Below are 16,248 nucleotides of genomic sequence, written 5' to 3'. Positions count from 1 at the left end.
ACTGTGACCGCCTGAGCCTGCAACAAGAATCTTTCTTTAGAGTGTACTCTTTCACTGCTGGAGATTTAGACGCATCATCAGCTCAGTGCAAAAGTGCTAGCTGAGGAGTGACTGTTATAGAAACAGAATATTCAGACTCCATTAGTCAGAACGGCTGAGTGTTCTTCAGATTGATTAGATATGTTATAGATGTGTGCACTGCGACTGAAAGACACAGTAAGCTCCATTAAGATGGCAAGAATCATCCTTTAATGGTTAAATTCAAAGTAGCTTTTGGTAATATCAAGAGCATTTGGTTTTGGTGTAAACATAGCACAGCTGAAAGTGGCAGCTTTACACAAAATAATCAAGAAGGCAGTTGTCATTAGAGGCAGTCTCTTCTAACTGGACCCAATGAAGAGCATCATGCTGAAAAACCATAGCAGACTATTATCTAGTGTAAGCTCAGAATGAAATACTTGAATCCAACACAGTGTAGTTCTTTTTTGGAAGGGGAGAGGATCTCAGAGGAGATGCCATCAAGTGGAGGACAGATGCTTTCTCATTAGTGTTCAGAACATGCTCCCAGTCCTCTTATGTCTGATGTCACGAGAGACACAGTATACACTGAAACGCTATCTGCGTGTTTTGAATAGCTGGCATCGTGCGCCGTGTGGGTGACACAAGTCGCATACAGCATTTGCAACCACACGCACTAACCTAGGTTTGACTGGCTAAATTGCACACAGACATTTACAGGCTGCGTTTCAGTTGCCGATGTCTTCGACTGATCTCAAACGTTTTCACACACGTCAGTAATAGCAAATATGCCACGACACATGGGTAGTAATCATCATTTTCCACATTAAGCTTTTGGAGCTCAGAAAAGTGTGTCTCAAAGTTTACGGGCAAACAGCAAAATGACTTCTGCAAAATGTAACGGTTTACTTTACATGCATAGAGTGTTACAGTCCCTTGTAACAGTGGAATACACAATATTAGATAATGTGAAAGTAGTTTTATTTAGTAAGTGAGTGTTTTAGGCTAGATTGTCATAAACATTTGTTATGCACAACATATAAACAGTAAAGGTTTTATACAGTAGACAAAAAACCATCTAAACGTCAGTGGGCAGAGACTGCAGCATGTCAAACTTCAAGTATGTGAAACAGACAGTTGTATCATTACTGCAAACCTCTCTGTCCTTTTATCACTTAATAGAGTTAATATTTCAGTCATGTTTTTCCTATCATCTCATATTTTATATGGCTTCAACTTGGTGGCATTTATTCTAGTAGTGTTAAATGTATAACTTCTTCCTTTCGGTATAATGCCCCACAGTGATTATGCTCTTTCTGATACTTTTCTACAAAGACTTCTTGAGAATTGAACAGCCATACGCGCGAGGCGAACACAAACATCAGAATGATGGAAAATTAAGGCAAGAATAAAAATAAAAGCTTATTTAAAGTTCTTTCTCTGTGATCAGACTATAAACTCGCAGAATAATACTGACATTCCATTCTAAATGACTTTCGATTACATTAGTGCACCACCCCAACCGTGTTTATCCGCCGTTTACAGTAGCTGATAAAAGGGGGAAAAAAATAATCAGACACTGCAAAGTGAAATCGGCTGTGTTCCCTAAAGAAGCAGCCCGGCACTAGATGTAGAAGTGCACCGCTGGCTGAGTCTCACTTTAATTAATGGCAAGCTGTTTGACTCTAAACAATAACAAAGCAACTCTGCTGTAAATGATTGCTATCAGTAATAGGAATGATAAATACATAGCACCATCTTTTGTTGAAAGTAAGAAATGGAAAAAAGACTGAAAACAAATACACTTAAACTTGCAAATTCACAAATAGAAAAGGACCAAATCCATATTCATGGCTATGCTACATCCATGGATGTTACCACTCTCTTTTGTAAAGCAACCCCGTCGAAAATGCTTAATTAACCTCTCTATTTCTATACATGCACTTTGGTTAGTATACTTCAAGAAACACTTTTTTTTCTCTCTTACTTATTACTTGGCAATTACCAAAACAAAAAAGGCAAAAAAAAAAAAAAGAATCCCACAACAAAAATAGTCTATAATTATTTCATCATTACAAACAAAGACTGAGGCACTTAATCAGCTAAAATAAAGCTCATAGTATCCATTGACAGAGCAACACAAAAACTATGTACATATATGTAAAAAGTGTTATAAATATGTTTTAAACCATAGATACTATATACATCTTTAAACTGAGACAGTATTGGTGTTTTCGTGTTTTGGTTTGATTTTTGGTATTAATCCCCCCTTCTGTGAACTTGGTGTTTTGGCCTGGTAGTTGGGCGTCACGAGTTATACTTCAGAGGGGTACTGGTAGCACTTGCAGTTGGGCGGGGGGGGGGTGTTACTGGGAACAGTGGGATGGAGTGACGGCTCATTCTCGCTTCCTCAAGATGACATAGATGAGTCCGCTGATCAGCGCCAAGGGGAAGGCCACCCACGCCAGGATGTAGGAGTAGCCAAATGAATTTCCCTCCGGCACCCATTCTGGACTCATCACCGTGTAGATGATGGCTCCGCTCATCACAAACAAACCTGCAAGGGGGAAAAGGTGACTTTTTAATAATACTGGCCATAATCATCTTAGTGTTAGATCAGGTTTCTGTGTGTCTTGTGTAAGGGGCTGAACCCTGCTTGGCGGCAGTAACGAGCAGGTCAGTTTCCCAGAAGGCATTCCCCCGCATTACATCACACTTTTTCATGCTTGTTGAACCCCATTGTGGCCTATGTAAGCTTTTCCAGCTCTGCCCACCGACCAACCTTGTCTGACATGGCACGATCTGTTTGTCAGACCCCCCCATCCTCCCACGCCACACCTCCCACCGCCAGCCTTACTGACATTTGAACACTGCGCGGCTGGCAGTGTTCCCAGTGTCATTCCTGTTTGGTTGAGTGGGCAACTGGGTGCCAGGCAATGTGCTGGCACCGTGGAGAGAAAACCTGGGATTTTGTAAAGGGCTGCCAAGAGAGAACACAATGGACTTGCAGTAGAGATGCTCTCTGGCCAAAGGGCATGGAGTACAATGAACAAGGGGAGTATAAAAACCATTAGTAACTGGCTCATACCTAAATCTGATTCTCTCCAATAGAACATGGAAAGTGAGCATCCACTAACGGTTTCTTGGTGGTGGTGGTGGATTTGTACTGTATGAGTAGCACCTTTTGAGACTACCCAGGTGTTGCTGTGTTATTAATGCAGGTCAGAGTAGTGCGGAAGCTAGACTACCAGTCAAAAGTTTGCATGCACTTCCCAGAGGGCACTGCATGGCAGAATGCTATGGTAGCCATTTTGGTTACTCTATGCAAGTCACTGACTCTGGATCCAGCAAAACAGCCCCAGACCATCACGCTTCCTCCTTCATGTTTGACATTTGATGTCACATGTTGGGGAACCATCCTTTTGCTTACGTGACGGTGTAAAGAAAATCTTGGCTGATCAACCAAAGATTTCAAATCTTGATTCATCAGTCCATGACACCTTCTTCCAGTCTTCAGTAGTCCATTGGCTGTGTTTCATGGATCAGGCAAGCCCTTTTTTTCTTATTCTGGCATCTTAGCAATGGCTTTCTTGCTGCAGCTCAACCCGTCAAACCTTCAACTTAAAGCCTTCTCTTTACAGTCAAAAATGAGACTTGCTTACCACGATTACTCTTGAACTGAACATTTAAAGCTGTGGTCTTGTGAATTGGCTGTCACACAACCTGATGACTCAACTTCCTGTCAGAGTTTCTCCAAGTTTCTGAGTGCCTTTTAATGGTGAAGGTGACTGTACTCACTGACACATTGAGTTTCTTCACCATTTCTCTGACAGGAACAACCTACACTTTCAAGCATTATGATCTTCTGTCTCTCTTCCTTTGTTATTTGCCTTTTACTTGCAATTTTTATAGCAACACACATCTTTTTGCAGTACAATACTCATGCTACCCTACACGTGGATCGATGAGGTTATAAGTAGTCAATGAAAGTTGGGACACATTTGATGAGAGCTGTTTAAATTTCAATTTAAAAAAAAGAACTGCGGTGTTCTAAAACATTTCAGTGACCATGTATATTAGTCATTCTTGGGAAAATAAAGAAGATTTCAATTTTTCAGCTTCTCAAAATTGAAAAAAAAAAGCTGATTTATTTGGTTGCTACTGTTATCAATGAAATGCCTAATTTTTTAAATACATTTTTATTATATTTACTCACGTAATATAAAAATTATGTGAATGTGTTAAGGGTGATGAACTCACTGGCAAGGATCTGGAAGGTTCCAGTGAGGAAGAAGCGTCCACCCTTCTGCAAAGTGAAGAGCTGGCAGAAGAAGAGGACGAGAGACAGGCAGCTGAAGATGATGGATAGGATCATGACAGCCTGGACCGACTGAATCCACTCTGCAGGGGAGAGAGGGGAGTTGAAAAGAGAGAGAGAGTCCTGTCAGCAACAGCACGCCAGTCATCATGAACCAGAGCATAATAGATGTTTGATTGACTTAATGAACACACAACAGGATGAGAAGACAGAAATGAAAAAAATCCAAACCCAAAGTGTACTGTTGTACTGTGCCCCTGCTGAATTTAAGCATCCTCACAAATAAAACATAATGAGGAAGCCCTGGCATTGTTGACTTCTGGGAATCTATAATGGATCCTTAACAATGAAACCTAGGTATCTTATTTCTAAAAGCTCTGTGAGCCCCTCACAGTAGGACCTATGACTAAATGTGCCATATTGATTTTTCCTCCAAGGCCAGGCTTCTAGAAGCTATTAACCCATTAGACACCTGTATTGACAGAGTCCACCATGCACCATCTACTCTACTGGTGCTCAATCTCCATGTATGGTTGTGTGTTTTTGCGTTTTACTCGTGCTGCCATTCCAGGAATCATTGGACTTCCAAGCAGTGTCTATTTCTTGACTGATGGTTTTCCATGCTTACTTCCTACCCCATCAGGCCCTATCAGGTTTCTCACCTTACCTCACTTCCTGCCCCACAGGTTTCCTGAAGCACTCGCACTTTCCCTTCCTCTATATACTTATTTAGTCTTTCGCTTTAGTCACATTTACTATTTCTATTTTTGTGCTCTTATCTCCCTAGATCTGTGTGTATTGGCATAAGTTGCAAATGCCACTCACTAGCTGCTGTCCAGTCCTCTTTAATATAACTCAATCTGTATGCATGCCTCTGCGAAGGTTTGACATTGAAATATATGGAATTGTCTACTTCAAAATTCTCATACATCTGTGATTTATTGATTCTCTTACTTTTTTTTAAATAAGAGGCATATTGCGGTTTTAATGGAGGCGCACTTACAAAGTGAAAAAAGGCACAGTGCATAATTTATTAGTGCTCGTTCTCAAGAACAACAAGGATGATTAAGCAATAAAACAGCTTACTTTGTGTGATGTTTTTCACTTTAACTGACCGCATTTTAACTCAGCATTACAACAATTCATTACCCTGTAACACATTTCATGCATTTTATTCTGTGGCCGTTTAAAAAACAATCACAGTTTTTCTGGTGAAACTGCATGATGACTACATAGAGTTACCAGCTCGGAGTCAGGTTTCCTACAATGGCAGCAGCAGAGAATGTCCCGAGGACCACTGGCTCATAGATGAGATATGGGAAGAAACATGACACATTGCAAATCTCCATCCATAAAATGTCGCCAGCTTGATACCACACCCACGCAACAATTAGATTCCACTATGATGACCGTGTTTTCAAATGTTATATATAAATCTGTGATAACATTTTGTGAATGCAGCGACAGTACACTGATTTCTAATAAACAGCCCTCCAGCCCTCCTTCCTTCCTTCTTTCCCGACCAGTAGTAGGAAACAGTGACATCGCGCATTTCCCGGCATGAGGCGTGCTTCACGGTTCAAAATAACACAGAAACCCAAGAGGGACTCGCATTCAAAAATGAACATAAACTGGGTCTGGGTTCATTATTATTACGGAAATAACTTCCAGGAAGAGCAACTAAAGGATTCTGCTGAAATTCAAAACAGGAAAGTAACTGTTGAAGCTTTTCCCAAAACAGTAAACAGCAAAAATAAAACTGCTGTAGTATTCCCTCACTTGTTTATGTGGTGTAGGTCTGTGCTGGGGCATTCCTCGACCGCTAAATTTAGAGCAAGTAAATTTTGTGAAGTAATTTTCCTGGCTGCAAGCACGTGATGTTTAACTCACTCAGCATTTGATAACTGTGGCATCACACAGTGTGTGTGTGTGTGTTTTTCTTTTCTTTTTTTCATGGCAACACTGAAGGTTTAGAAATTCCCTAAAAATAACTGTGATGCCCATGATTATGATTTGGTTCAGAGGAAAGTTGATTGCTCAGCAAAGCTTCCAAAAGCTCTTTTGAACGCAGGCTTGGCCCCAACGTGCGAGCAGACCACTATCTTCCATCTCTCAAAGCCAAAGCAAAGACCTGGGAACGGCACACGCGCCTTGTTAAATAAACACTCTGTGTCAGTGCACCAGTGAAAGCAAGTCAAACAAACTGACTGCACCATCAAACTACCTGGCAGAGTGTGCAACCACTGCTGCCCCTGACAAAATACACACTGGCTGAACGCAGCTCATACTAGACAAATGACATCAGCCAGCTACAGCCAGCAGCTCTTGCAGCACTGTGACGGCACTTTTAGTAGCAAAACATACAGCTGATGCAGAGTGAACATTCATGAAGAGGAAAATATATCACTCTTTGACTGTTTTGACATTGTAAAATATTTGTATTTAGTGTCTACTATCAATATGAATATCAGTATTTCTAATTAAAGCATCCAGTGTCTGACTTTGTGTACATAAATCTCCTAACGCTGCACCTGCTGCCTTAAATTGTCCTAATGATCCCTGCAAGCTAACACGGGACACTAAGATCTTACTCTGGGCGTGACCCACTATCAGCATGCTATGTTCTGCTCACGGTGGTCCAAGGTTTCCCTGGTTTCAAACACACACGCACATAGATTTAAAACTTTAAATACTCTTTGCAGCCCCACCCTGATTCTCCACAGCTCTGTTACTATGGACTCCCAACACGAGACCTGAATATGGACATCGCACCACGACTATTTATACAGTGGCAGCCTATCAGCTAGCACTTCAAAACAGCACTGCCACATTCTCTGCCCTAGATGGCACCACAGTTCCAGAGTAACTGTGACACACCCACACCATAGGGTAGGTAAATGATGGATTTTTAAAGTAAAGCAAGTTTAAAACTGAGCTTCAGAGAGAACAGAGCAGCATGTAAATTCCCAGTAAATTCCCCAGCCACTGTATTGTCAACAAACAGTTTAAAGGCAAACAGCAAAATATAAGTGAGGCTGGTATCTGACCTCCAGTTGATGCTGGGATACATCCAGAGGTAGTACAGTTTATCCATAGGTCTGATGTGGTAGATTCACCTGTTGTCCATACCTGGTGGCAACAACATACAACTCAGTCAATAAGAGAAATAGATCTCATTGGCATAGTTCTATTCCTAAGACACACATAAATAAGTTGAATAATAATTATTTTATGTTTAGTGATGGAGGTAAAACATCCATAACGGCTCCAAGAGAGTCAGTTTGCATGTAATCCTCCACGATATCTTATATCTTCAGGATACTGAGTGCACATGCATGCCTTTCTAATTGCTCCTGCTCTGTGTGCATGCTCACTATGACATCTGAACAAACAGAGACATGGGTAAACATGTCATTTTCACTCACGCTGACAATTGTTGACACAAAGAGGAGAACCAGAGCAGCGAGGTGCAGGAAGATGATTCCAAGTAGCAGGAGCAGCATCTTTACAGATGATCTGGAAAGCAGTGAGTAGAGGAGACAATCAGACGGTCAATGTACGTGTGTGTGTATTTGTGTGGATGTCAGATTGGTGGGATATGGGTGTGTCGCTGCAGCACGTTCAACGCGGACAGCCTTTTAAGAAATTTTATCTCAGACTGTCTGTTTGAGATGACAGGATCCTTCCATAACATCAGTTTCAAAAGACGGTAAATAATTAACGATATTCTTCATATAGTCAGAGGTATGGTGCCTTTGAGTCACAGCCAGTGTAACAGCAAGTTTGTCAATATGATTAAACTTTAAAGATTATCTCAGGAGGGACCCTTTTTGCTTTAACTTGTTCCAAACAACACAAAATCTTGGCTTTTTTAAGCAAAAATAAATAAATAAATAAATAAAATAATAATACGTCTTTTTTTTCTTTGAAACTCCTTAAATCCGCCATATATCATTTACAAAACTGCATTTGTTTCAGTTATATTCGGTTTTTTTCGGGTAGCAAAATGACTTGTTAAAACAAAGCGAAGGAAACACGATTAGACAAAGGCTTATTAATTCTGTCTATAGTTGAAATTAATATGCTAAACTTAATGCCAGTTTATTTGCGGTGACAGCTCAATTCCCCCGTGTCTGTGTGTACGCGCAATGAAGCAGTCTGCGCGGGGAAAATCTCGTTTCTCCCTTTAATCCGCCGGAACTGCCTGAGTGCGCCTGAACGTAACTAAGTTTAGAAAAAAGCAAAGTCCACTTACTTCGAGCGTAGAGCTTGTATGTCCACAAAAAGAGAAGCAAAAGCAAGTTTGCCCGAAAAAGAGTCCGACAGCGGTAGTCCTCTGTTCTAAAAGTCGCTCTCAGACTAGATTGATGCCAGGACTGACGTTCTGTTATAAAGTCTCATTATGGAAGAACAACGCCCTGCGTGCGTCGCTGCGTCATGGAGTGACCCTCTGGTTCACAGCCAGTGTTCCCAATATAGACGCGCTATGCGTAATGCCATGGGTTGCCTTAGTTACTAACTTACTGTGTGTAGTAACCTGGTAGTAATTGTTTGGCTGTCGTGGTAACTAACAGCAACTATGTGATTTCGAGGTTTCTCTTTCATCTTTTGTTGTATTAGGTATTAGGAAATTAATTTGGCGTTCCATATTGTAGATATTTATAAGTAATGTAATACGACATCTGAAACTTTCTTTTTTGGCATATTTATAGTTTATATCATTAAATAATAAGGGGATTTATTTGAAAATCAAGCACAATTGTCCAAGAATTGCAAGACATTAGTTGTTGGTTTTTTCTTAATTTACGTTCATTTCTTGTTTATACAAGGAATCTAAACAAATGATAAATAAATAAAGACCTTTTTCTGGTCATATATCGTATGTAATAGCTTATGTGTTTGTGGTACAACACTGTAAGGCAATGAAAAGCAACGTTTCCTTGGAAACCACGGGAGTCAGAGTGACAGACTCGGTTGTAATGTTTTGTAATGTGATGTAGCGTGGGCCTTCTCCCTCTGGTAGTCATGAACTACGCGCTGTGACTCACTGCGTGCATGAAAGTGTGGATGGGCATGCTCAGCACACCACAAGTGAGAGATAGCATCTGGGGCTCTCCTCTGTTTGACGTGACTCATATCCAGTGGGAGTGTGATGGTGTTCCACCCTGAACAAGGACCCCTGATGTTAAAAGTATGCACTTTGGTCAGTTCTATAAACGTGTGTGTTGTAACGAGCGTAATTCAAAGAAATATATTCAGGGAGTTAACCATGAAAATATTATACAGTATAAATTGATGGCCTTATCTCTTTCTCCCTCTGGATCGTGTTCAGGGCAGAATTACAGAGATACAAGGTAACCAGTAAATACTACGATCATTTAGAAAGGCAATTCTTTTTGATTGATTCTGCCCTTCGTTGTACATGTTAAAAGCATCATTTCTAATAAAATTCCTCTTCCAAACATTAAAAGACGTTTGCACTAGCTTCTTGGCTGAGCAGCACAAACTTATCAAACTTTCCTCACATTAGCAGGTTGGTGGAGTAGCTTAGGGTGTAACTGACCTCCCATAACCCCCTGTCAGTGTCCACTTTCTATTCTTCAACACTTAGCTTACACTTCCTGGATTCTGCTATATTTGTTCCTCACACTCACATGAAAATGAGGTGGGACGGTTAGCGGAGCAGATCAAGTGCTGCTCTTAGTCAGAGCTTTGGGACTCCTTGAATCCAAGTTTTTGACATGATTAGCCTGAGTTGCATCAAGTACCTCTTTGCATGTTGTGATTGTTTTGGTATGTGTCACTGATATCTGCTGTGTATTTAACCCAGACTAGCTCTGGTTATCAGGCCTGAACTCTGATTGTATGAGCTGTGAAATGGTCAACAATAATGGTTTACAGTGACATTCAGAGGAGAGGTCTCGTTAAAACCGTAGCGCAGCCGTGTAGGCCCTCCTCATTCCCATCCCTTATATGTCAATGTTTGTAAAAGACTGACAATCAGTGGGCTGAAAGGACACGGGAGTGTTAAGTTTACTCCGTTTGCTGGGGTTGAAGCCAAGCACTCTGGGAAGAGCCACATAGCAAACATTCAGAGTGAGATACTGAATAATGTTACATTTGGAATCAGCTCCTAACATTTCATCTCTGTCACTAACACGGCTTCGCATAGCTTCACGTTAGCACATACCAAAACCATAGATAGGACATCAGCCCAAGGACATGGATCTAGAAACTAGACATGATTGAGTTACAGTAACTCCATCCAGATGGCAGCAAAGAAATTTTTTGTTCTACCATAATAGATCCTAAAAAGTGCAAAACAGAAGGCGAGCTTTGACCCACAGCAATCTTCTTCTTGACGACGGTAAGTTAGTCTAAGAGGCTGCTTTCTTTCACTTATCTTGACTCAAGCATTAACTGGAATGAATACATGGCTTATACTCACAGCAGACATCTTTCAGATTTTCTGTGAGACAGTGGATACAGCTGATGCTCCTTAAGGGTCGGGGGGGCCTATCTGCGTCACTGTTGAGTCACTTGGGAACAGGCCTCCTGCCTTGTGTTTCAGGTTGTGGCAGCTGTTGGCCAAAAGTGCCTCGTTTGTGTAATCAGCATGTGAAGTGTCACTATTAGTCGCTGCAGTTTAATAGCTCTCTTCCTGCTGCAGCAATATTGTTGTTGGACCATCCAGCTCTTCTACCCCCAGTCTGCCCAGATGTTAACAGTTATTAAATTTAAAAGATCACATATGATCTAGTAACTATCATACCCATAAAATAGAGCCATGCAGGTCACGTGTGAGTGAAGAACTGACAGACAATCTAAGTAAAGATGGAACAGGAGGATGGTAGGAACACAAATGCAGGAAACAGGAAGCAGAAAGAGTGATGAGAGGTAAATACAGTCCGTCTGTTTGTGTGCTGATAAATTGTAACCTAGTCTCAACCCCTGAGTTGTCATCACACTTTAATTAAACTATACATGGGAGATGACAGCTAAGGAGCAAACTGCTCTATCACATAAAGGAAAACCCACAATAAACACACAACATGGTCAGGTTTAAATGAACCAGTTAATGATAATTATAAGTGGGTGGTTTAATTAAAATCATCCCAAAGTAGCTTTATCGTTGCCATCATATGGCATACTAACCTTTTGCCAAGTTGCAAAATCCCCTAAAATCGCACTGTTTGCAGAAATTTCATTATTTCATTGCTCATAAAAGGAAACTCTTAATCAATCTCATGTCTATATTAAAATCTCTCAAAGGCATGTGTCAGCTGACATGTCCAAAATCATATGGTCCTGATTCACGTGGTGTCTTTCATCACTCTGGTTTGTAAATGGGAAGTTTTAGGGTCATAGTTTGTATTTGTATAAATTCAAACAGAAGCTTGACTCATATGCTGTGAGAAGCTGAACCTTGTTCCTTTGTTGCCAGATATATAAATAAATAAAACAGAAATCTAATAAGTGTGGCTTTAAGACAGACGAAACTGCATACTGTAACTCCCAGTCATCATCAGCCCACTGTGATTCAGCAGGAAAGACTGCAGTATTGTTTCTTGACCTCTGCATCTCTCTATTAGCCACCCATTCTGCTGTCTATTGAGAATGCAAAGTATTGGATTCACAGATCTATGCTATGAATTGTTATGGTAGCTAGTCAATAGCACAAATGACCCATGAGACTCTTGTCTCCTCCACATTAAAGAGTACTGTTCTTTCTGCTCAATTCCTGAACTTCGGTTAGTCGCTGCACTCGTCTATCTTATCGTGCTTCCCTCCTTGTAGCCGGTTACTTGCAAAATGCTGGGGGAAGATAACGTTGACTGAAAGTTCAAAAGTTTAGGACTGTGCCTCTGTGGTTTTGAGAGAGTTGGCAGTTGGGATGAAAAACCACATACATTACATGTCTTATCAGTGTGTCTCCAGCTTCCTTCAGCTGCCAACAGTAATCAACTATTCAATAAATTTATATCTACCTTTTTATGTGTGTCTAAAATCTGTTTATTAATATTTTCCAGCATTTTCCAAAAAATAAAAAAATAAACTAAAGAGAAAAACATATGAATACAGCAATACAATCTGATCAAGCCAGTAATAATGAACAATGGTGTGGGCAGTGCAGAAGAGATAAAGCCACCAACTTAAACAATATCAGCCATTTGGAGGGAAGGGTACCAAGGCTACAAAAGCCACCAACAGGGAAGAAGAAAGAGGCTGGAATTACACCAAATAATGCAGTTATACAGTTAAAGTTAATCAATTTTCCTGACCTTTGATAATGATCGATACATTTCCTCCCAGTAGGGTTGGGAAGTGTGACAAGACCAAAGCATGTGTACACTGGTGACATCTGTCACATGTTGGGTCCACATTAATAGATTATAGAGAGCCTAACCTTTGTGACGTGAGAGCAGTATCTGTATGATGCTATCGCACAGATGAAGAACTTACGTGTATTACTTAATGCAGCTTCCCGGAGTTCCTGAGACATTTCTTCTCTCAGATCCACCTCCCTAAACTGATTTGATGGAATTTAAGGAGTCTAAGTGCAGGGAGTGAATTTGAACTTACGCACAGTACTGTGTAAAATTCTTGAGACACCTCTCAGCTCCTTATATTTTACTATTTGCACATGATTTACTGAAACAGGTGCAGACATACATGTAAATACAGCGTGTTAGGCAAAATTTGTACAGTTCTGAGGAGCTTGAAAGTAAATATTTGGAGTGACTGCCATTATTTTTTAATATGGTCTGAACTATCTTAGGCAAGCTTTCTCGTAAGAGAACTCTTTAGGAACGGTTCTTCAGCTTTCTTGAGGAAGGATCCTGTGTTAGATCTTTGCTGGTCTTATTCCTAGTTCTATTAATAAGACTATAAATTTGTGGGCACCAAAAAAGGGTTTTTATAGATAGATTAAACTTTTCCGTTATCTGCTGTAAAGATACAAAGGTGTTGTTAATCTATGGGTCTTTAAATGATTCTAGCAGAGGTGTTGGACTATGAATTATGAGCATTTGGGTTGTCTTTAAAGCTGTTTGGAGAGCTAAACAACACCTAAACTGGTTCCAAATGGAACAATGGAACGGTCTGACTATAACATTTTTGACTGAGCCTATATTGAAAGACAAAGTTTACAGCCCCAAAATGGAGTTTCCAAATAACCTCTTGGGTAAACTCATTGTTTAGGCACAGATCCAAAAGCCGCAGGAAGAGCTGGTTCCCATGAATGTTTAGCTGTCAGTTCAAACTCGCTCTCCAGCAGTTTGAGATGAATGAAAATGAAGTGAGAAATTTGTTATTTCTAACAGCATAGCTGCATCAGCAAAAAACACAACCTCCTAACAACATTAGCTTTAAATTCTCCAATAGTTATGACTCTGAAATATCTATAGTTGACAGTTTTTTCAACTTAAAAACTACATTGTCTTTTTAGGCCCATTCCACTTTTGACAACAAAGTTAGCATGTATTTTCCCACTTATCATATATGATGATTTTGAATGGTTTTCCTTTGTTTTTTAATGCAAGGGGAACCTTGGCAACTTACCAAAGAGAGAGATGTGTTTTAAAATGTTCAGCTATGTGTCAAGGTGTACAACAAAGACCTGTTAGACTAGATAAAACAGAATGTTTATCATCACCGCACAGCAAGAAGGCTCTGGGTTCAGGTCCACCAGCCAGCTGAGGCCTTTCTGTGTGGCGTTTGCATGTTCTCTTCATGTCTATATAGGTTCTCTTTGGGTACTCTGGCTTCCTTTCACACTCCACAGATATGCATGTTAAGTTAATTGGTGACTCTAAATTGGCCGTGAAGGTGAATGGTTGTCTGTCTCTCTGTGTTAGCCTTGTGATAGACCGGTGACCTGAACGGGGTGGGATAGGCTCCAGCCCAAACATGACCCTGAATTAGATAAGCAGAAGAAAATGGATGGATGTTAGTAATAATGTTTATAAGGCACCTATGGCATGTTTATGACCTAATGTGGTATTAATTAGCTATTTTTTACTTTACATATAACATAATATCAAAAAATAGCTCCTAGTGGCGTCAACTACTTGTCTTCTTCAGCGATGCTTTCTCAGTCCAGGTCTGTAATTACAGTGGAGTAAAACACGCTCAGTGACAGTCTCAAGTGTTCTATGATCAGCTCTTTAGCATGGTATGACGGTATGTAAGAAACATATAATAACATGGGGCATAGGGCATCTATAACAAGAACTGCTGTTAAAAATAAACTGCCAATATGTTTGGACTGCAGGAAGAATTCCAGAGTACATTCCCCAAATGTGGTATGTGGGGGTGGTAGATCAGGTCAAATGGAAAGACCTATTTGTGTCCCACACAGACAGGGATCCATAACCTCAAAGTCAGCATAAGAGTGAATGTACATTCCACTTTTTGCCACTATTATGTATTTCTGAAGAATAAAGCAAGAGTAGTAAGGACAGAATCCAGGAGAGGAGGAGGTGGTGCTCATTTTTTGCTATCTGTCAATATAAATTTAATGGCAAGGTGGTGAAACAGGGAGTCTTTTGATGTGCACTAGACAACAAGGTCCCTTTCTTTTGCACTACGGTGCCTTAGGAGACGGCCCACAGGCAGGCTTGCACACACCCATTAAACACACATACATGTATGAAACCACATCAGAGATCTTTTTGCTATTGAATTGCTCCTGAGCATTGTCCTGTTTGCACTAAAGGGAAACCAACTCATCGCCCTGAGATTGATTACACCCAATCAAAGTGCAAGTTACGCACACATACAGTAGGTGGCTGAGCTTTATAATCACTCCGCCCTCCCAGCCAGGAATCTTTATGGTGAAATTGCTCTCCACTTAAAAACAGATGTTTTCGTGCTTTTTTCTTTAATGGTGTAGCCACTAAAAAGATTTTATAGACCCAGTTAGATCTGAGATAGACTTTTTAACTTTACGGCTTAGCCTTCACATTGATTCTGTTTCATCCCAGTATGCAAATCCAGTTAGCGTCTGGCTCCAGATTCCACTTACTTTGTCTGCAGGCACTCGTTTAAAATGAGACATATTTTGATTTCGAGACATATCTGCTTCATAGACAAGTGTAATACGATGATGAGGATGCAAAGACAGTTGGCGTGCTCAGGTGGTTTGGTGGTATGTTTTCTACAGTAGGTGACTACTATACAAACAATGGTTAAACTCTTACACTACTGGTAATTCAAGCGACATTTATATTCCTCAGTAGGGCCAAAGGTTATACAGGAAGTGGAGTAGCACAAAGGGTTGAGTCAGGGACTGTGATAGTAGTGTTTACAGTGCATGCATTTGTATCTTGTGTGTCCAAAGTTTGCTTAGGCTCAGAAAGCTATTCGCTATACCAACAAAATGAAATGAAACTGATACTCGATACAAATACAAATGGCAGCATCTTTGCACAGGAGCAGGCCGACACTGGCACAAGAGGGACAGCGAACACGGGTGACAGAAAGAGACTGATGAGACGTTATGAGGCTCAGGTCCTACAGGAGAGCTAACCAAACTACAGGTGTATGTTTACAGTCTCAGTGCCAGACTTACTTAAGTAAGTGTTTCGTACATGCCACGTCCAAGATAACAGTTAGGTCACTCACTGTGTTGTGCAAATAACTCTCTGCTTTTTGTTTGGGGTTTGTCGTCACGTGCTACTAATGCCCTTGTTTGTGCTTCACTGGCTCAAGGCATGTCGCTAAGGTAGTGTTTAAATACATAAAGATACCTTGCTCCAATTGGTAGTGTATAAGTACCTTTTTTTTCCTCAGGTGCTATCACAGTCACAAACAAAATCAGCATAATCTATTCATAGTTAAAACAGGGCTCCTTTAAGATGACCAGTTAATATACAACATAAAGAATCTCTATGTCAGTGTGAAACAGTAAA

At 40.5% G+C, this 16,248-nt stretch overlaps 1 protein-coding gene across 1 annotated transcript; it reads right to left on the bottom strand.

Moving 5' to 3' along the window:
* Nucleotides 1-982: 982 nt before the first annotated feature.
* pmp22b (peripheral myelin protein 22b) lies at nt 983-8,750 on the bottom strand. Its single transcript, XM_086304181.1, has 5 exons — nt 8,592-8,750; nt 7,762-7,852; nt 7,384-7,465; nt 4,279-4,419; nt 983-2,575 (listed from the first exon to the last, which is right to left on the bottom strand). Exons 2-5 carry the CDS (start codon nt 7,837-7,839, stop codon nt 2,415-2,417), a joined length of 462 nt encoding a protein of 153 aa, XP_086160307.1. The 5' UTR covers nt 7,840-7,852; nt 8,592-8,750; the 3' UTR covers nt 983-2,414.
* Between the last annotated feature and the right edge of the window lie 7,498 nt (nt 8,751-16,248).

Source organism: Aulonocara sp. 'chitande type north' Nkhata Bay, linkage group LG8 (assembly GCF_057382095.1).
Source record: "Aulonocara sp. 'chitande type north' Nkhata Bay isolate Kocher_YH1m ecotype deep benthic linkage group LG8, A_spYH_male_GT1.1, whole genome shotgun sequence".
NCBI classification, from domain to species: domain Eukaryota; kingdom Metazoa; phylum Chordata; class Actinopteri; order Cichliformes; family Cichlidae; genus Aulonocara; species Aulonocara sp. 'chitande type north' Nkhata Bay.
The sequence above is the reverse complement of the archived record's forward strand: the minus strand, read 5'-3'. Positions and strand labels throughout refer to the sequence as shown.